This window comes from Xenopus laevis, chromosome 9_10S (assembly GCF_017654675.1).
Source record: "Xenopus laevis strain J_2021 chromosome 9_10S, Xenopus_laevis_v10.1, whole genome shotgun sequence".
Lineage (NCBI taxonomy): Eukaryota > Metazoa > Chordata > Amphibia > Anura > Pipidae > Xenopus > Xenopus laevis.
This window is the reverse complement of record NC_054388.1, coordinates 38,443,137-38,464,983: the sequence shown is the minus strand read 5'-3', so window position 1 is coordinate 38,464,983 and position 21,847 is coordinate 38,443,137. Positions and strand designations below refer to the sequence as shown.

The 21,847-nt window shown below is 40.9% G+C and overlaps 1 protein-coding gene across 3 annotated transcripts; it reads right to left on the bottom strand.

Moving 5' to 3' along the window:
- Positions 1-2,169: 2,169 nt before the first annotated feature.
- Positions 2,170-21,455, bottom strand: epn3.S (epsin 3 S homeolog). Of its 3 annotated transcripts, none has more exons than XM_018238477.2 (10): positions 20,985-21,455; positions 12,415-13,016; positions 11,814-11,935; positions 11,158-11,241; positions 10,107-10,220; positions 9,705-9,849; positions 6,683-6,865; positions 4,219-4,269; positions 3,904-4,122; positions 2,170-3,294 (listed from the first exon to the last, which is right to left on the bottom strand). In XM_018238477.2, exons 2-10 carry the CDS (start codon positions 12,923-12,925, stop codon positions 2,918-2,920), a joined length of 1,806 nt encoding a protein of 601 aa, XP_018093966.1. In that variant the 5' UTR covers positions 12,926-13,016; positions 20,985-21,455; the 3' UTR covers positions 2,170-2,917. The 3 variants fall into 3 exon arrangements, with proteins under 3 accessions (XP_018093966.1, XP_018093967.1, XP_018093968.1); XM_018238478.2 differs by having other exon boundaries at positions 21,183-21,455; XM_018238479.2 differs by lacking the exon at positions 20,985-21,455 and adding an exon at positions 20,759-20,971.
- Between the last annotated feature and the right edge of the window lie 392 nt (positions 21,456-21,847).

The window sequence follows — 21,847 nt, the reverse complement described above, 5'->3', positions numbered from 1 at the left end:
ACAAAAAATTTAGTTCTGTCCCCGCTAAATTTCTTGGGGAATACGATTTTGGGTTCATGGGGCCTAGTAGAGTTGCCCCACATGGCAGAAGAACTCACAGGAGGAGCAGGATCAAGGACTGGCAGCTGCTGCGGAGTTTGCGGAGTCTCCAGCTGATGGGTTAGATCATGATAACCCTGCAGAAGGAAGTTCTGCTTCCGCTCGAGGTCCTCCAAGCGCTGCAACAAGGTGGAAAGAAGCGCTTTGGTGGAAGTTGGGGAAACTGAAGCGGTAGGAGAAGCAGCAGCAACATCGTCATGACTTTCGACCTCCATGGCCCGTGATAATGTCACGGCCGGCACCCAATACCAGAACAGGTGCCAAGTACCCTGGTCTCGGCTCGGCTTCACCAGTAGTGTGACCACAGTTGGGCTTCGGGAGGAGCCCTCAGCTTACTTGGGTGCCACCTGGACTTAATGAGGGGTACAAGGCGAGATGTTCTGGCTGGCAGAGGGGCACGGCAGGTAGATAGTCTTTTGGGCCGAAGGTCACGGTACAAATGGAGCAGGCAAGAGAATCGTCAGACAGGCAGGGTCGAGGCAGGCAGATATCAAGAATCGTCAGGCAGGCAAGGGTCAAACCGGGTAATCAAACAGATGGGGTCAGGCAGAAAGAGTAGTCGAGATGCAGGCAAAGGTCAGGATTCGGATATCAGAATAGTCAGGAACAGGCAGGGATCAAAACCGGAATAACAGATACAAATTTCACAGGAACAGACAGCACAAGGCTTCAGGAACTACCAGAATCAAGATTCTATCACGGGCACTGTCTGGGAGTAAGAATACCTCCAAATTTCGCGCCAAAACGTGCCCAATGCGTGCTGGCTTAATAGCGCCAGCGCGCCTGTACCTTTAAGAGGCGCGCAGGTGCGCCACGTGCGCCCTAGAGAACCAAGATGGCGCCGGCGCTGGAGGCCGGAACAGGAGCGCGGCGGCGTGGCGGCCGTCCACGCCGCCGCACCACTAGACCACCAGGTAATTTTATTTCAGTATTTTGAATACAATTGGTACACTAAGTCAATGTATACTGGGATATGTATACATAAGATCATTCAAGTACAATGTGATATAAACTGATGGTCATGTGTCTCCCTTTGGGGGAATATGATTAAGTGCAGAGTAAGCATGAAACGTGTCAGGCTGCTTTCCGAGACCTTTAACTTTGCACTATGTAGCACTTTGTTACGATGGACCACTTTTGTGTCTACACTATGTAGGATCATGTGGTAACTAAATAATAGGCATGGTGTCAGTAATTTTAGGTAATAGTACATTGTACAATGACCTTAAGTGCTTTTCCCACAATGCACTAGTTTTAGGACAAGTGGCACGTGGGTGTTTAGATGCTTTTGTGCTAGATAATTTCAATACTTGATAAAGGGCCTCCATTATCACCATAATTTTTTGTCTTCTCCTTCACTTCTTGTTCGCCCTCTCTTTTGTTCTGCCTTTTGGATGGTTTCTGTTCTGCTCTTTTTTATTGTGTTGCCTTTGTCCCTTTCTCTTTTACTATTGCCTTGCATTCTGTCTTTCATTTCTGGTGTTAGTGTGGGTAGGTTGTGTATAGTGCAGTCATTTAAATGCAGAATGAGAGCATCCATGACCCAGGATTAATCCAGGATCTGAATGGTGTCAGTTCAGTGCTGGACTGTGGTATCTGGGGCCTACCAAGTGCCGTGACCTCAAGGTCTCACCACCCAAGCCACTGTGTAGTACCACCCCCGTACTAGTGGTTTGCAACAGTGTGTAGAGGCAGGGAGCACTAAGTTGGTGGCAAATTCAGCCCTTCGCCCACCTCTAAAGGCAATTGGTCATTCATTACTACCACCACAGATCCCCTGGCTAGCAGTGGGCTTGAAGATGCAGCACCCATCGACAGGGCCAGATTTGCATAGAGTGCACCCCTAGGCCCTCTGCCGCTCATCATCTCTGTCCATTCCCCTTCACGCATGTGTAAAAATCCTTCATTTGGTCCAGAGCACTAGGGATTGGTGTGCCCCAGTCCTGGTGCCTTTTTAGCCCACGAATCTGGGTCTGCACATCGGGACTTCCCCCATGTCCACTGTCCCAGTCTGACCCTATGACAGATTTGATAATGAATATTTGCATATATAAAGCTAGCAGCATTTTGTCCAAACAAAATCAATATTTTTATTAATCCAATTAATACTTTATATCTTTAGATTTCCCATATGATACCTATGTAGTGTATTTGCTTTGCATCTTACACAGAAACTGCAATTCTATATATATTATATAATAATAAGGCCTAGGTTTGTTCATTGTACCACATACTGTATACCACCTGTAACCCCCTCCCTCTGTCTCTGATGGTGAAAGAACTCAGTGCTAGACCAAAATAGAACATAACACAAAATAATCCACTTCAACATGTTTCTTTAAAACCCTCTTCTGAAGGCATCCACCTTATCTAATTGCAGTGTAAATGAGACGTGCTAATTGCCAGAATAACATGACAATTTCAGGGTATATTGTGTAGCTGAAGGAGGCATTTAAGTAATTCTTCACCTGACTCAGCAGTAATGTTAATGAATCCTGGTACCAGGAGCAATTAGGCAGGTAAGGAATTGTGTACCCACGTTTTATAGACCAGAGGCATTTATTGCTGCCAGATTCATAATAATTACCCATTAGAAAGGGCAGCAAAGTCCATCTTATTGGTGAATGAAGCTGGTTCATGTTGTAAAGAAAATAAACAATACAATTCTCTCTCGGTTTAACTGATTAGACAAGTTTGTTAAGTGTTACCGCTGCCTTGCAACAAGGGCCACAAGTTCATTGTATAATTGTCTGTATAGCCAAAATGGTTCATCCCAGAAGTGATTCCAGAACCTGCAATGCATACACAATGCAAAAGATCACAGGAAAGGATTATTCCCACCCTGGGAAGATTGTGGCACTATTGGTGGTGGTAAACTGAATGGTACTTGATGTGCAGTTGGCAATTGATTGAGTGGAACACTCAGTGAGGGAGGCATTCCCAGTGAAGCTGGAGGGCCATACAGTGGAATCAGAAGCTGGGTGGAAGTTGGCATAACAAAGCCAGGCCCTGTAGAAAAAGCTGTTAAGGTGTTCGGCATGTGCCCCATAGAGATGGCTGGCATTGTAGAAACATTTTGCTGAGGCATTAGTGGAGTGCTTGTTCCCGGCTCTGGGGAGGTGGTTCTAATCTGGTTTAGAGAGAGTTTCTGCTCTCCCAGTTGGAATGGGTTGTTAGGTGATGGTGTGTTGAGTCCTGGAGAGAAAAACAGAAAATTGAGATTTAACTTCCGTCTCCATACCAATGAACCTTTAGATGCATGACCCTGTAGATACAGAAGGAGCCACCATGATCTGTGCATCTGGCATACATTTCCACACAATTTTTCCTACTGAACCAACGGTTATGTACTATAACTACTTTCATTATTATTTGGCACATGCAGATGCTGGGCCTACAGTATTGATGGCTGGTAATCTCTGCATGCCTCAACTGTAAGAAGGACCCTTAACACAAACAGTCCACCATGTTTTGCTTTAATAACAATTTTACGGTTATGTATTCAGGTACTATGTCCCAAATCAGCAAATACAACTGAGCTGAGACTGTATGGTGAATTATTAAATGGGATATAAGCATGAACAAAATGCACCAGGATTACTTTGGATCTTGGTTGGCATCTCTGCAGGTATTGATCATGATCATTATGTGAAGCTTTGATGAAACAAAGATATTGAACCTCAAGTAATGCTGAATAAGGGACATCCCTTGGCTCTTTAATTTACTGTATGTATGTCCTCTCTACTCTGTTCTAAAACCAACCAATGGTATATATTCCTTTTGTTCTGGATGCTAGAGACTCACCAGAAGCAAAGGGGTTTCTGTTCTTGGCACTAGATCCTGAGCCAGGAATCAAACTATCCAGATTGACAAGGGACAGTGCGGCTTGATCTAAAAAGGACTCTGGGGTACGACATCGAGGATTGGCTTTGGCATCATCAAGGGAATCTTCAAGAGGCTTTAAATTGAGACTATCTGTGTTCGACTTAGTGGTTGAGACAACTTCTCCAAAGAGATCTAGTTCTGCAAGCAAAAATAATATAATTTATCATGTTAATATGTAAGGACCACCCAAAACAAAAATATGGATTTCTAAGTCCCTCATACAAGCTTTCTTACCAAAAGGGGATTCAGACATTAAGGGAGACTTGAAGGTGCTGTCAGCAAGGCCTAAAAGGAAAAAATGACATTACTAGACTGATATACATGAAATAATCTCTCTCCCTAGGTATAAAAAATAAATTTGGTAGAAAGTGTTTTTAATAGTCTACTTGCAATCTAATGGAGCAGATGTGGTCTATCTAATATGGACTCTTCTAGACTGACTCTAGGATTGTGGTGTAGAATCCCAACTCTAGCAACCCAGTGGTTGTAGGCCTTTTTCAGTTTAAAGGAACAGTAACGTCAAAAAATCTAAGTGTTTTAATGTAATAAATATATAATACAGTGTTGCCCTGCACTGCTAAAACTGCTGCGTTTGCTTCAGAAACACTACTATAGTTTTTATTAATAAGCTGTTGTGTAGCCATGGGGGCAGCCATTCAAAGGAGAAAAGGCTCAGGTTACACAGCAGATAGCAGATAAGCTCTGTAGAACATAATGTTATCTGTTATCCACTATTTAAACATATAACCTTTTTTCAATTTCCGCCATTGCTACACAGCAGCTTGTTTATATGAACTATAGTAGTGTTTCTGAAGCAAACACGCCAGTTTTACCAGTGCAGGGCAACACTGCATGATATTTTCATTACTTTAAAACACTTTCATTTTTTGGTGTTACTGTTCCTTTAAGAAACCCTTGTAGGCCAGGGACCATTTAGCTCATAACAGATATAGAAGAACAATGGACACTCATCCATTGCTCCATGAATATCTAGTTCACCAAATATATCATGATTCCAAATCTCACCCTAAATGACCTTCAAACAGGCCTGAACTGGGATTCCAAAATAGGTCCTGGCATCAGGCCCAGATTTATGGAAAGGGCACAAAGGCCCGGGCCTAGGGCGGCAGAATGTTAGGGGGCGGCAAACCCACAACCACATTGGTTCAGGAGGCACTGGGGATTTACAGGTGATACAATACTTTTAAAAATTTCCTGTGCACCAGTCCCCAGTACTCGGGACTCCATGCTGAAAATTTGAGCATGTGCACAAAAGTAGTCGATACAATGGGGGCAATGAACGACAGCAGGCCTAGGGGCTCTTGCTATAAAAATCTGGCCCAGCCTGGCATTTTAACTACACGAAAGTCCAAACAGCCCATCACAGTGTGTGTCAATCGCATCTTACAGCAGCCCCTCTGACATTTGGCAGTATCCAAAGATTTCCAGTCCAATTCTGCTCCTCTCCACCCACTGTATACTGGTATACTTGACTTAACAAATTGCCTTCTATGGGGGTATGTGTTGTCAGTCCAACTGAAAATTGAAAAAGGCCTTAAAGAGAATCTTACTGATTAATAAAGAATACTATAAACAATAAAATCTGTTCTGTATGGGTAAAATCGATTGTCAGATAGCAGCAAAATTGAATAGTGATTGTCTGGTAGAGCTAAGGAAGCATTTTGACATTTTTTTTATAATTTAAGTCCACCAGAGGGTGCTGCTATAATGGAGTAATGGAGTACAAAAAGAATTCTTGTAAATGCGGCTTCCCAAATACAGAATACATTATGCCACTATCTTCTACTCAACATTTATATACAAAGACAAGTGAATATATATAGTGAATAAAGTACCCCCTCTTTTAAAATATAAGGATATTATTAGTTACCGAGGAGTTTCATGACCATATAAAAACACGAGGCCGAAGGCCGAGTGTTTTTATACAGGTCATGGAACTCCGAGGTAACTTCTAATATCCTCATATTTTACAACTGGGGGTACTTTATTTATTATAATACACAAATTTCAGTGAGTCATGTGACAGAAATGACATCACTACTCACCGTTTATAACTGATGACATCACTACTCACCGTTTATAAGGATATAATTTACAGGATATTCATGGCTTTTGTGTATTATACTTATATAAAACCTATATTAAAACTATGCTTAACTGAGTGATAATCAGACACAGTGCTAATGTGCAAACATGCTAATTATTAGTAAACGGTAATTAAGGGTCTGTGAATTATTGGCGGTGATTATTCACATACAAATTCATATACAAATTGCATGTTACAAAAGTAGTACACAGAGTTCTTCACTCGCTACACTGCAATTGTTTAATGCTAATGGCACACTGGGTTTATTCTCTGCAGGATGAAGTACCTGAATCCACCACTGCTAGAGGGCTGAAAAGCACCGGTGCCAGTATGTAATACAGGCTCCATTCAAATAAAGCACCGGTGGTGGTTTCAGGCTCTTCCCGCCTGCTGAATAGGCTGGCATCAAAACATATTCCCTGGGTGCTATCAATGTTTAGGCTTTACTGGGGTCTTATGTCTCAAGCTCTTAATATTAGCCAATACAAATCAACCTATTGGTTGGTTCCACATTAAAAAACTACACAGGGGTATCTATTCACTCCATCCCTGCACAAGTCAATGAATTCAGCCAAATTAACGGGCTCTCACTTTGAGTATTGTCCCCCCACGGATCAGAAGGCGTATTCTTTACAACAATCGTTGCTTCCTTTAAGCCTGGCGATGGATCAGAACCAAATATTATGCTTTGGCTTGCCTGATCTTCTCGAAGCTGGGTGGTAGGAGAAGGCATATCCCAAGAAAGTGATGAAGAATCTCTAGCTGAAACTCCACCTAAAGAAAGAAAACAGCAGCATTATTGGGTGCAAACCATTGACCGTGGGCAATATCAACTAGTAGACAGCCACCCTTGTGCCAAATCTGTTTCCCCAGGTGCTGCTAACTGGACAGCTTATACCTCCTAGGCCCCCCAGCAGTCACAGAGTCTGCATCTCTGTAGCAGCAGTTTGCAGATTAATTCTGATCAACTCCATCTTTGAAGTATTTGATTAGGGCCTCCTTTACATAATTGACATAGAAAAATACTGTTTCAGCCATAGTTCCAAAAATATTCATGCAAATACATGTTCACTCCAAAACTGTAATTGACTTTTAGGCTGGTCTTCTGTGATATCTAGAATAGCAAAAGCAGGCTCGGATTTGTGGAAAGGCCACCAAGGCCCTGGCCTAGGGCAGCAGGATTTTAGGGGGCGGCATGCTGCCGAAACACACCCACGCTGGTTCAAAAACACTGGGGATTCGAATGAGATCCAATCGTTTTTAAAATTTCGTTTGCACCAATTCCCATTGCTCCGGAAAATTTGTGGAAATAAAGGGGATGGGGGCGAAAAACCGCTATGTAAATCCGGCCCTGAGCAAAAGGGCACTTGCCCTACAATTTAAAGGGATTCTGTCATGAATTTTATGCTGTCGATTTTATTTCTAAATACATTGTTTACATTACAAATTCCTTCAACCATATAAAACTGTATTTCTGAACCAACAAATGTATTTTTAAGTTGTAATATTGATGTGTAGGCAGCCATCTCAGGTCATTTTGTCTGATCCTGTGCTTCCAAAAAGAGCTGTGAGAATACCTGGTGGTCCAGTGGTGCAGCAGAGGATGCCCGCAGTGTCTACTTCAGTGCGCACCAATGCGCATCGCTTCTAGGTTTGACAAACAGACGCATACTTTTGGCTTCGGCACACCGTACATGACATAATCATTGGCACGAAATTCAAATATTTAAAGCAGCCATGGGCAAAAACATTCTGCCTAACATAGGTCTATTTTCTAGTTCCTGGGTGCAATTCTCAAGTGTTCTGATCTGTTCCTGACCCTGCCTGTCCCTGACCTTGTCTAGTCTGCTGCCTCTCCTGACCCTTACCCATGTACTGACTACTCTCTTGGATCCTGCTATGTACTGCGATATTGCTGTGCTTGACCTGGCCTGTAACCTTGACTATTCTCTCATCTCCTGTTTTGTACTGTTTCTCCTGATTGGTATTGACCCAGCCTGTCCCTTGACTATGCTCCTTGTTCTCCGTTGCTCATTTAGGGTGAGATTTGGAATCATGATATATTTGGTGTCCAAGATATTCTTGGAGCAATAGATGAGTGTCCATACAGTTCCCTTGTCTTCCCATAACTCTCTTTTCTTGGTCTTCTTGCATTAAGACCTGGCGGCATTCAAGTAGCAGAGGGCTTCTCCGGAAGTGAAAGGCAGCTGTTATAGACAGAAGAGTGAGCCGTGCCTGGGACCTTGGTGTTTGTTCTGGCTTTAGGATTCCGTACCTAACCAGAGCCCGAACTTCAAAATAGAATTGACTGCAGTAGTTGCAGTGGAACTTGGATTTTTACTATTGACTACTATTCTCATATCTAACAGGGAGCAGTTATCTTGTTACATTTCCACTGTTCTGTTGATAGGCTGCTGAGGGAGAGAGGGGTTGACATTGCTCCAATATACAGCACAGCAGTAACGAGTGATTGAAGTTTATCAGAGTACATGTCGCAGGACTGAGGGCACCTGGGAAACTAACAACATGTCTAGCCCCATGGAGGGATTCTGCTGTAGCAGCACCATTAACTGATGCATATTGGGGGAAAAATGCTTTTCCATGACAGAACTACTGCTTAGTTATGCCCACGAAAGGGTTATTATAGAATTCCTCTGTGATAATAATTGAAGAATTGCTTCCTCAGAGCTTGCTATAGAACTGTAGTTTTTGATGCTAAGAATGACATTTGATGATATTTGGAAGCATCTGACTGAAAAGATTAAGCTTTGGTCTCTAATTTATAATGACCAATGCAAAGAAATGATCACGTGGCATCTGTAATTGTTGTTGTTTTGGTTTTTTTTTGAGAAGTTTACCATAAGAACTTGCTATGCATATATATGTAGATATTTTGCTAACAGGTTAAAAAAGATTGTGTCTTATGGTTCCAGAATTTCTTCTATTCACCAGTTTAATATTTTTTCCACAAAACTCACCAGACATAACGTTTTAGGGCTAGTCCACACGGGGAGATAGCGACGCGTTTGTGGTCGCGGCGACAAAGCGCCGTGACAGTCGCCGCGACCGGCGCAGGCGACAGTTTTGTATGGGCGCCTATGTAAAAACGCCTGTGCTAACCACACGAGGCGATGCGCTTTTCAACAGTCGCCTGAAAAAGCCTGGCGAGGCATTTTCAGGCGACTGTTGAAAAGCGCATCGCCTCGTGTGGTTAGCACAGGCGTTTTTACATAGGCGCCCATACAAAACTGTCGCCTGCGCCGGTCGCGGCGACTGTCGCGGCGCTTTGTCGCCGCGACCGCAAACGCGTCGCTATGTCCCCGTGTGGAATAGCCCTTAGGCTTGATGGGCTGGAGTTGGATACTTAAGAGTCTTTACTCGCTGGGCAGTTTCTTCAGAAAAAAAGATTGGGTGTTTATCTTGAATAAACACATTCTCCACCTGATTCTGTGAAAGTCAAAACCCAAGGGCAACACAGTAATACTGCACAGTAATACTACACTATATTTTTTGTATGTTTTCGTAAATTTGATTGGGTGTCTTCCTGAACTCAATCCAGAGCCCTATGATCATAGCCCAGGGCTAAATGTATCTGCACATTGTAACCACTTACTTGTTGCCCAAGTTGGATATAAAGACCCGAATGAAACTGATCTTGTTAGGCCATTATTTGGAGGCGGTAAAGGTACAGAATTCCAGGGGTCTGTAGATGATGATGGTGCAGGGCCAAATATATCATCCAGATCCAAAAGATGTGTCTAGGAAAAAAAAGTCAATTTATATACCAATTCTTTACTTATGTGTACAAGAGATACCATAACACTAACCCATCATAAGTATTCCTCTGTGCTAAGCACTATTCTGTAGTAAGAACTGAGTATTAAGGGTCCTTTTAATATACATAACTGTTCATTTGTGAATAGCGTCTCTCTGCTTGTCATGATGAGGTTTTAATATTGGAAGCAGAAATTTGTGTTTCCCCTCTACTGTCTTGTCCTAAACTGGAATTACTTACCTCAGATTTATATGGTTTCTTGACTCCTTCCAACTCGTGATATTCATTAGATGGTTTGAATTGGTTATGAGCCCTCTCAATCAACGATTTCTCACCTTGAACCAACCTCATTTGCTTTGAAAAAAATATATAAGTGTGAGGTGTAGTTATCATATAAACTGGCTGTAAGAATAATGAGTGCTCCCATAAAGAAGAATAAGCAGCAACTCTTCTTTTTTGTGCTGCTCAGGCACTATGGAATAATTATGGCTTACATGTTCAGGCTGTAGACTTAAATTAAATATCAGGTCCAGGCAATGGCACTGCTGAAATAGTAAAATAGGCTGGAATTTGTGTGAGTATGGCTTTAAAGTTTCAGATTTGGTTTGTATGAACACTAAGGATACAGCCAACTTCAAAAATTCCAATAGGGACTGAGCCCCTAACTGAAGTAATGATTTAGGCATCCCTATGCAATATATTATCATATAACAAAATAAAGACAAAATGTAACATCACAGCCAGCCGAAATATTGTCATTGGTGATTAGGAGCATGTAAGAAGCCAAGCTGGACATGTCTTCTGGATAAGATGTAGCTAAACATTGTGACCACCAACCCTGCTGTTCAACTATGAATTCAGAGATTATCAATAATTTTACAAAGTTATTTCTATGGGTTGGGACGGTGAACCCCTGTGCAGTAGATCCTACGGTTAAAACAGAAGGGTGGGCGGTTACTTTTCCTTTAAGGGTGTTTGCATCAAATTATAATGGCCTATTCTTTTTATGCTTTCAAGATACCATTAAAAAACGACAATATTTATACATTGATTTGAACTTTATGCAGAAAATACAGTAATTCCAATAAATGATCATTGTTTCTATAGTCCAGTCTTCATTCATCTTCCAAGTCTAAAAAATGGGACTCATTTTGCAGAGGTGCATTGACCTGCAGCTTCATTCATTCATTGTTAAATTATTTTTATGGGGAATTTCTATTTCCTTAAATTTTTATTTTCTGGGGGCAACACTGGATGTGTCTGCTGTACAACTGAACAAAGGGACAAGTACCTTTTCATATTCTTCTTTACTCTGGTTCAATGCTGTTTGCAGCTGCTGCTCTTCTTCTTCATTTGGGGCTGGAGGAACCTTCTTCTGCAACAACAAAGAGATTCTGTGAGTTCTTGTAGTTAGGTAGCTTGCTAAAAATCTATTTACATACATACAGACATACAAAATTCAAGACGCCTGATCTTTGCCGGTTGGATAGTTTTGTTAGCAGAGCTATAAATTTTCTTATACTGTATTTAGTGAAGCTAAAGATTTTTTAGTATTGAAAAAAAAGTAAACTTTCATAAATTATCATATTTATGGTGTACAATTATTATTCCTAGTTATGGATGGAAGGTATAATTTCCAGTATGTGTATTATGGAAGTAGTAATAAACTACAGCATATAGGCATTTTAAAGGGTTGGTCTAGTTTAATGAAGAAGAACCTCATCTTGGGCATCAATCTTCCACCCTGAAGATGCTCTGCATCAACAAGTGGCATATAAACTAGTATAAGCGATGAGAATAATATTTCTTTACCTTGTTAAGTACTGGGAATCTGGGATAGATTAAATGCACTTCGACACAGAGAAGTTGAGAATTAGGCTAATGCAAATGGACCAAGGTTTTTTGCACATAAACTTTAATTGAGAAGGAAGGAATTGCAGCCATTACCTTCTCAGCCTCTTCTTGGCTCATGGCTAGTGCAAGTTGAAGCTGAAGTTCTTCCTCACCACTACTCTGGGGTCTGACTTGCTCTAGCTCTGGAGAGAGCTCTGAACACGAGCCTGAAGCGTCTGTGAAAGAAATACTTTTTTTGATGAATATTAAAACTGGATGCATTGGATGTATAAGAAGAGAATAACTTGCACCTGATAGGCCCATTTAGTATAACACAATACAAAGAAATGCTGAGAATTGTTGAATCCTATTGAAGAGGAATGAAGAGCTTACAGTTTGTGAGAGAAAAGGCAGTAGTGCATCTTTGAATTCTATTTTTAAAAAGTGGCTCCTTAGAAGGCCAGTGAAAAGGAGGATGAAGACTTATATTAGTCTGAATCATGGTTTCTGGTTGAATGTTAAGGTCCACATAGGGAGTAGGAGATGGCAATGGATATCTTTAGAGGAATAAAAATGAGAAGTAGAGTAGATTTGAAGAGGGTGAGGGATGAGTCTAGTCTGGAGAGCATGAGGGTCTATGTAATAGTGTAAGTATTTAGTAGTAGTTGCAGAGGTACCAAAAACCAAAGTTTTCAAAGTTTCAAAGTTTTCATACCTTGACTTAAACTTGTCTTTCGAATGCTAATGCCATTGAATCCTTGCGATATCCTCCTCCTTGTGTTCTTTGCTTGTATTCTTTCTTGTTTCAGTCTTTCCTCATCTTTCAGCAAGGAGACAATTTGCTTTGCTTTTTCCCGCACATTGATGCCTTGATCCTTTCCATCGCGATCCATAAACTGAAAGTCCTTCAGTGTCTGTACAGAGTGGATAGTCTCATTGCACTCATCTACCACCCTCTTCGACCCATTCTTAATAAGATAATCCAGGAGGGTGAGAGCTTTGTACACATGGCGCCAGTTCTTCCCACTGTCATTAAGCCTCTTCCAAATCATAATCATTACCTCGGGGAAAGCTTCCGCGTGGTGTGTCATAAGAGATATCTCAGACATGAGGGATGTAGATGGACCCCATGGGTCATTGGAAGTAGCTTCTCGCACCTTGACTTCTGCTTCCGAGTAATTATGTACAATGTTCTTTACTTGACGACGTATAGATGATGTGGCCATAATTTTTTTTCTGATAGTGTTAGGAATGCAGAACAAAATATTTTGGATCTATACACGAACCCTTGCCAAAATTCTTTATCACTATAAATATCTGTAAAAGAAAAACACATGGAATTTGAATTTTAGATAAATATTGGCAAAGTAAATATCTACCACCTATACTTTCAGCTTCACCCCAGCAGTCATAGGGTCTTCTTGCTCTACAGTGAGTGGGAGGTGACTTTAACAAGTGGTTTATGTGAGGTGTTCCTCACACAGAACCATGGGTTAAAGGATTTTCTCATTTATAGGGTTGTTTTGCCTTTCATTCCAATATACAATATGCAACTTTAAAAGAGAGAATATTGGGTTGGTAGGCTGAGCAATAAGAATTTGTTCATAATATCTAGTAGTTTTGGGAGTACAGGTATGGGATCCGTTATCCAGAAACCCTTTATCCAGAAAGTTCCGAATTACGGAAAGGTCATATTCCATAGAATATATTATAATCAAAATTCTTAAAAATGGTTTGTATTCGATCCACAATAAGATATAATTAATGCTTATTGGAAACAGAACCAGTCTGTTGGGTTTAGTTAATGTTTACATGATTTTCTAGTAGACTTAAGGTATGAAGATCCAAATTATGGAAAACCCTAGGTCCCAAACATTCTGGATAACAGGTCCCATACCTGTAATTACCATGCAAGGTGCCAAACAGCTTATCAAGGACCCATCCAATTTCAACCCACCTAGCCATCATTTTGTTTGAGTGCATTACATAACTTAATAAGGGTAAATCCCCTAACATATGATGGTGTAAAAGATACAGGTTGCAGTATGCTAAAGGATCAGTAACACTAAAAAACGAAAGTCTTTTAAAGTAATGAAACCATGCTGCACTGGTACAACTGGTGTGTTTGCTTCAGAAAGACTACTATAGTTTATACAAACAAGCTGCTGTGTAGCCATTCAAAGCTGAAAAAGGAGAAAAGGCACAGGATACACAGCAGATAACAGATAAACTCAGTAGTATACAATTGGATTCTTCAGAATGTTTCTGTAATCTAATATGTATCCTGTGCTTGAATGGCTGCCCCCATGTCTAAACAGTAGCTTGTTTATACAAACTATAGTTGTATACTAGTAGCAAATGCACACGTTTTAGCAGTGTAGGGCAACAATACATTAAATTGTCATTACTTTAATTTTTTGGTGTTACTGTTCCTTTAAGTCTGCCACAGAATTCAGAGGAAACATCTAGCTGTAGCAGTATGAGTCTGTATATATCTGTTGCCTGGGGCCCCTAAGCTTTCACTGGAAACAGGTGGGTTTCCAAAATGACTTTGTTGATTTCTTATATTCAGGCATGTGCATGCCTGTTGCTTCTAGATTAAATACACATTTTTGTCTGTAATCTGAAGTTTAAAGTTTAAGGGAGCTCATGTTATGCCACTGACAGTCTATATTTTAAGTGGGTATATGTTATTCTGTATACAGATGGAGGTGTAACTTCGGGACAGGGACCACCTTAGCTCATAACAAGGTTACAGATATATAGAAACATTGGGGTAACCCTGCTACAGTTCCAGGGGTACCCAGAGCACAAATAAACACTCACTCCAAATGGTCTTTAGGATGGGCCCCCCTTAGCTCATAACAAGGTAAGATATATAGATATAGGTTAGGTTGAGATTTGGGGTGAGTGCTTAATATAGACAGTAACAGTCACCCTGCTATAGTTCCAGGGGTACCCAGGGCACAAATAAACATCACTCCAAATCTCACCCTAACTGGCCTTCAGGCTGGGCCCCTTAGCTCATAACAAGGTTACATAGATATAGAAACACTGGGGTAAAAGTCACCCTGAGATATTATTTCGTGGATTTCTTTGGTGTAATCATTTTTTCTTCTTGCTTCTACTGTGGAGCCCATTCTAATAGAATGAAAGTGACATATTTTTTCTAAAAAAGTCAGTTCACATGTCAATCACAAAAGATACTGACCAATGTGTTCTGTAGATATATATATAGAACCACGCACCGGGTATCCAGGGCCTGGCACTGAGGTTAATTACTGGGCGAGTCACTGACAGATCCACCTGTTTCTATTTGCATGAATACAGATGCTGACTAATACTCACACTCACATACACTCATTAGCACACACACATGTATACGTTGTATATATAATACAATCACATGCATGGGCAGGGTTCACCTTTCCAAGGTACCCACCCCATAATCAGTTTGGGTAGGGATTTCCGCAACCTTTTTTAGCCTCTGCACTTACTAGCAAACACCATCCTAAAAAAGAAACATACATGGGTATGACTTTCATAGTTGCATTTATACTTATTTCTGGGCCTGGTAGATGCCATATTGCACAATCTCTATAGCTCACATCTGAGGCTTTCTATAATGGGAAATATATAACTCAGGGGAAGATGTAAAACTCTCATTTTAGAATGAAGCATCTCTTAGGCCTGGGAGTTCCCTTCTTTTATACAATCACATATACTGTATTTTCAAGATTTATAACCAGTCTGCATTGAATTGTTTAGAGGCTGGAAACACCTGATAGCAGAGAAGTGAAATTGATTGCAATTAATCATGTTCAAATACTGTTCTAACAGAACCAAGGTTCTTGTCTGCAACAAAGCCTTCCATGGTAGCTTGATAACATGAAGTGCCTGGATAAACTTGACCACCATAATCACTTATAGTGCAATTGCACTAAAGACTTTAAAGAGACAATATGATCATTGCCTGCAACAATCGCTTCCAACTCGAGTAGTTTGATCACATGATATGCCTGGACTAGGGTTACCACCTTTTATGGAAAAAAATACCAGCTTCCCTTTATTTTTATGGTTTTTTCCTATAAATAACTTTGGCATCAAGCAACATTTTTACTGGCCAGGCTGGTAAAATACCAGCCAGTTGGCAACCCTATCTGGACCAATATGACCCCCTCAGAAGAATCACTTATTGCAGGTTCACTAGAGACATTAAAGAGATACTGTGATCACTGCCTGCAAAGATGTCTTCCAACCCTAGTCGTTCGATGACATGATTTGCCTGGACTCACGTGACACCAACCCTCAAAAGAATCACTCAGATTGCAATTGCACTAAAGATGTTAAAGGTACACTATAATAAAAACAGGAGGGCACCATTGCATTGAATGTTATATGAGACAGGAACATTAAACTCAGTGTCGGAATGGCCCACAGGGATACCAGGAAAAGTCCCGGTGAGCCCAGGTGTCAGTGGGCCCTCATGCTGCTAAACGTTTGGCCTATTTCATGGTCATTCCCTATTTCTATGAGAACAAAGTGGCTAAATAGATGGAATAATTGATTATAGTATAAAGAAAACAGACTAGGAGAATAGAAGTTGATTGAGGAGATGAAGAATATTAGTACTGAGAGTGGACCCTGGTCTAAGGTTTTATGGTGGGTCCCTGGTGTCCCAGTCCGACACTGTTTAAACTTACATTTTTTTTAATGATGTATAAATAAAGTGAGCTTTTTTGATAACAGTATGCTTGTGTGAGCCCTCATTATGGGATTGCCTCCGTTTATTGCTTTAAGTTGTTTATTCTTATACCCGGAGGAGCACCCACTGTATTAACAGTGTTATCAAGTTACTGAGTAACATAATTAGTGCACCCTTGGGTGATAATATATTTGTTGTATATAAAATGTGCAAGAAAAGTATAAACCACATATTTAAACTTCATTACTGCTCCATTAGTGTTATCAGGCATTCCACAGTACAAAGTGGAGAACGTGAGTCAGACAGATTAGTACAGGAGGGGGGTGACATTTTGGCCAATGTCTTTATTATATTCATGGCAGTGCCTAATGTAAGGTTGGAGCCACAGATAAGGAACTGGACAGCAGCCCGGGCTGAAACGACCCCAGAGACCTTGAGAAAAGCTTGGTCCACAGGGAGAAGCTGGCACGGAAAGCCGGGTTAATTTGTTTTTAAAAAGCATTGGCCCTAGGCCTCCAGCAGCAGAAGGGCCCTGTCAGAAAGAAAACAACCATGTCAGACATATGAATTACATTGTATAATTATAGTATTTTATGCTTGCTATTTACATTAGTGGTGCCACATCTGTTCCCTTCCACTGAGCTGCAAAGAGAAATGTGAAATTATATACATTATAATGCTTCTTTGCTTCTATGTAGGGGATACTGATTCTGCTGACAGTTTCAGCCTTGCATAACACATTATTGTTTTCAGGATGACTGTACTACATCTCAGTCATGATCCACTTTCAAAGTAGTAAACAAGGCACATGAGGCTGTGCTCAGGCACATAGACAATTCCACTCACCTGCTCATCTTTTCTGGTTTCGGGTACAGTATATAGGCCCGCCTGCCCAAGGTCCATTTAGATCCAAATATAGTCCAGCAAAAAACTGCAGTGCACTGAACAACTGATTGTTTAAAGTGATTTAATGGCTGCAAAAACCACAGACATCACAACATGACATGCTTTGAGCCTCACTGGGGCCATTTATTAAACAAGTGGTTCGCCTTAAAGATAACTTTTAGTATGTTATAGAATGACCAAGTCTAACCAACTCAATTGGTCTTCATTTTTTATTTTGTTTAGTTTTTGAATTATTTGCCTTGTTCTTCACTCTTTCCAGCTTTCAAATGGGGGTCACTGACCCCATCTAAAAAAACAAATGCTCTATAAGGCTACAAAATCCATTGTTATTGCTACGTTTATTACTCATCTTTTTCTATTTAGGCCCTCTCCTATTCATATGACAGTTTCTTATTCAAATAAATGCATGGTTGTTAATTTGGACTTTAGCAACCATACTGCTAAAATTGCAAACTGTGAACAGTGCCTTTATTCTATCTTTTGTGAAATCCATTTGGCCTGTGCATGTAAAAAGTCCTGTAATTTTGTCTGAAATATTGACCCTATCCGCAATAGCGTTACTCTCCAAAAATGTCCAAAAATGTAAAAAAAATAATATTGCTAGTATCAGATAGATTTGAGGTTAAAAAAGAGTATCTGTACTACATACTGTACCCAGTTTTCTCTCTAAGGTGCCCCAACTTATGCAGATGGTCAAATGATGAACAAAGTTTAGAGTTCCCTGCAGCCTTGCACCTTTATATGGTCACAGAACCCCTCAGTGACTGCTAATGTCCTTATAATATACAGTAAGGGGTACATTATCCCTTATAATACATGAGTGATACTCAGAGTTCCCTGTATAACTCAGCCTGCAGCTTTGTGCCTTTATATGGTCACAGAACCCCTCAGTAACTTCTAATATCCTTATAATTTACAGTAGGGGGTACTTTGTCCCTTATAATACATGAGTGATACTCAGAGTTCCCTGTATAACTCAGTCTGCAGCCTTGTTCCTTTATATGATCAAAGAACCCCTCAGTGACTTCTAATATCCTTATAATTTACAGTAGGGGGTACTTTATCTCTTATAATACATGAGTGATACTCAGAGTTCCCTGTATAACTCAGCCTGCAGCCTTGTGCCTTTATATGGTCACATAACCCCTCAGTGACTTCTAATATCCTTATAATTTACAGTAGGGGGTACTTTATCCCTTATAATACATGAGTGATGCTCAGAGTTCCCTGTATAACTCAGCCTGAAGCCGTGTGCCTTTATATGGTCACAGAACCCCTCAGTGACTTCTAATATCCTTATAATTTACAGTAGGGGGAACATTATACCTTATAATACATGAGTGATATTCAGAGTTCCCCGTTTAATTCAGCCTGCAGCCTTGCACCTTTATATGGTCACAGAACCCCTCAGTGACTGCTAATGTCCTTATAATTTACAGTTGGGGGTACAATATCCCTTATAATTTGAGTTGCCACCTTTTCTGGGAAAAAAACCACCGGCCTTCCCATATATTTATCTTTTTTTCACTATTAATAACAAATTATTTATTATATAAATAATAATTGGGATCAACCATCATTTTCACCGTCCAGACTGGTAAAATACCGACCAGGTGGCAACCCTACTTATAATACATGAGTGATACTCAGAGTTAACTTTATAACTCAGCCTATAGCCTTGTGCCTTCCTATGGGCACAGAATTCCTCAGTGACTTGTAATATCCTTATAATTTACAGTAGGGGGTACATTATCCCTTATAACACATGAGTGATACTCAGAGTTCCCTGTATAACTCAGCCTGCAGCCTTGTGCCTTTATATGGCCACAGAACCCCTCAGTAACTTCTAATATCCTTATAATTTACAGTAGGGGGTACATTATCCCTTATAACACATGAGTGATACTCAGAGTTCCCTGTGTAACTCTATAGTCTGTGCCTAGTTTAAGTCTACAGCCTTGTGCCTTTATATTCTAACAGCCTTATCATGCAGCGTAGGGGGTAAATTATTCCATATTCAATTTACAAAAAAGTTTCCTTAAGGGTAGGACTCCACGAGCGTTTTTGTCGCGATCCGAAGCGCTGCGACAAAACGCATGCGAATTGTAGCATGCAAGAAAAATAAGGCAAGTGATAGAAATGTCGGCTGGTGTCGCAGCGTTGATCCGACACGATCCGACTGTCGGATGCAAATGCATCAGGCAACGTCTGCATCCGACAGTCGGATCGCGTCGGATCAACGCTGCGACCCCATGCAGCAATTCTATCTCTTGCCTTATTTTTGTCGCATGCGACAATGCGTTTTGTTGCAGCACGTCGGATTGCGACAAAATCACTCGTGGAGTCCTACCCTTACACCTATACGCATAGCTGTTTTATACATGCTCTTAGTGCTCCACCCTCTTTCTGTTAACACTTTCGCTGTGATCTTATAGTTCTTAATATAAAGCCTCCATACAGCAGCCTAACACCTGAGGACCTTTACACACAGTGGGGCAGATAAGAAGGGTAACACAGTGAGGTGAGCACAGAAGTGACACAGGAATAGCTTTGTTCAGAAAAGGCTAAAACAGATATGGCTATACTAATCCACAATCTATAAAATGTTAGTTTGATAGAAGGCAAAGAGCAGATTCCCTGATTCCATTCAACTGCAACTAATGAGGTTTGACTACAACTCACAGAATGCATCTAATAGCAACAGTAATCCCAATCCCAATAATCCCAAATCAAGACTATTTAATTAGAGATCTATGTAAAGCAGGAATTCCTCAATTACAAAATGAAACCAGTTGTTGCTACCACTCCCCCCCACTCACACTCACATACCTTCTGCACTGCCACACCAAGGATGGAATTGTATTAATAGCCATGAATTGAAGGCATAAGAAGGTTCAATTTACGTAAAAGTAGAGCTGCATTGTCCTTATAAAATCACATTTTCTGACGCGTATACACTATAGTGCTTTATTCTGCAAAGTGAGCCCTCAAACACACACATGTACTTACCTACATACACTGCGTACCTACCTCCCACACTGCACATGGCATTATGTGGGCACAGATTGGCTATTAATACAATCTGACTATTGAAGAGTAAGATATTGTAGCCAGGTGGGTTTAAAGCGGGGTTAGATCAAGGAGCACGGGTAAACTACCTTTTAAATTAAGGAATGCTGCTGTGTTACTGCACATGGGGCACTATATATAACCTAAAACCAGAGTATACAGGGTCTGAAGCAGTACAGACTCATACACACTATCTCTATATTATGTGCAGAACATTCCCCAATGTGGGGTATTTAAAAATCTGTAACCATTTAAAAGTTCCTCTGACAGCAAAACAAAGCATACATAGGAAGGAGGGTGGACATTATAAGGGACCTTGGTTCCAAAACTATGATTAATTGTGACAGTGATTAGTTCTGACAGTACACAACACAATTACCTGGAATCCTTGGTCCTGAGCCTACTTACAGCATGAATGCAGGATGCCCAAACCTCCAGCATGGATAAAACACCCAATATTAAAACAAGTTCCCAGTTAGCACCACACACTCCACTGAACTAAGGTACCCATCTCAATGAAACCCATTCAGAACCATCTTCCAGATACCGCAACCTCAAGTGCATTTTCGTAAATTCTGAAGCAGCCCTCCCATATCTCTACTCACACAGAACAGTTCCTCTTCCGTGTTCTTGTTCACCGCAGGGAGCAGCTGTTTAATAAATCTATGTGACTCAGCCACGCAATTTCATGTTCAGATACGTCTGTATCGTTCTGAGTAACCAAATATGGGCTATTGGTACATATACTGAATGTGCACATAGGAACGTAACAGGCCTGTATAGGAGATGGATTAGCTCTACACCTGTAAGTGCGGATGAGTTGAAATTGCAGTTTAGATATAGAAACAGGAGCCCAGTTCTCTGGATGTTACTGTCTTGTCTGCCAGTCTTGCCTTGTTGCTGCCAGTCTGGCTGTGCCCGCACCGCTTCTTTAATTGTCCTTGTCCTTATGGTGTTTTTTCAGGCTGTCCCTGCAACCGTGTCCCTGTCAGTCTCCATGCCTTTCTGTCATTCACTTTCCTGGCCTCTGTGTTTCGTTCTGTCATTAAGTTGCACAGCCTGTTAGACAGGACAGAGGAAAGGAATTCAACATTTTTTAACCCCTTGTGGAATGAGGCAGTGAATCGGTTTCAGGTACTGGAGGAGGGGAAGTCAAAAAGCAAAGTCATTTGATGACCTCAGATAAGGCACAGAAGTGGATTTTAGATGAGTGCAGAGGAAAACGTGATGTCCAGTCTGCAGTCCTCTGATGCTGAACTACAATCCCTAGCAGTCAAATGGAATTGTAATGCAACAACTGTTGGAGGACCGCAGATGACTCACTCCAAAGGCATGAGATGCTTATTACACTGTAAAGGCAGTGGCATAAGAAGTGCCCCAAAAATATCTTTTAAAGCAGAAGAATTGGGATCATTCTTCTGCATTAAAGAGTATGTTTTAGATTTTATAAAGGTATTTTTGCTTTACC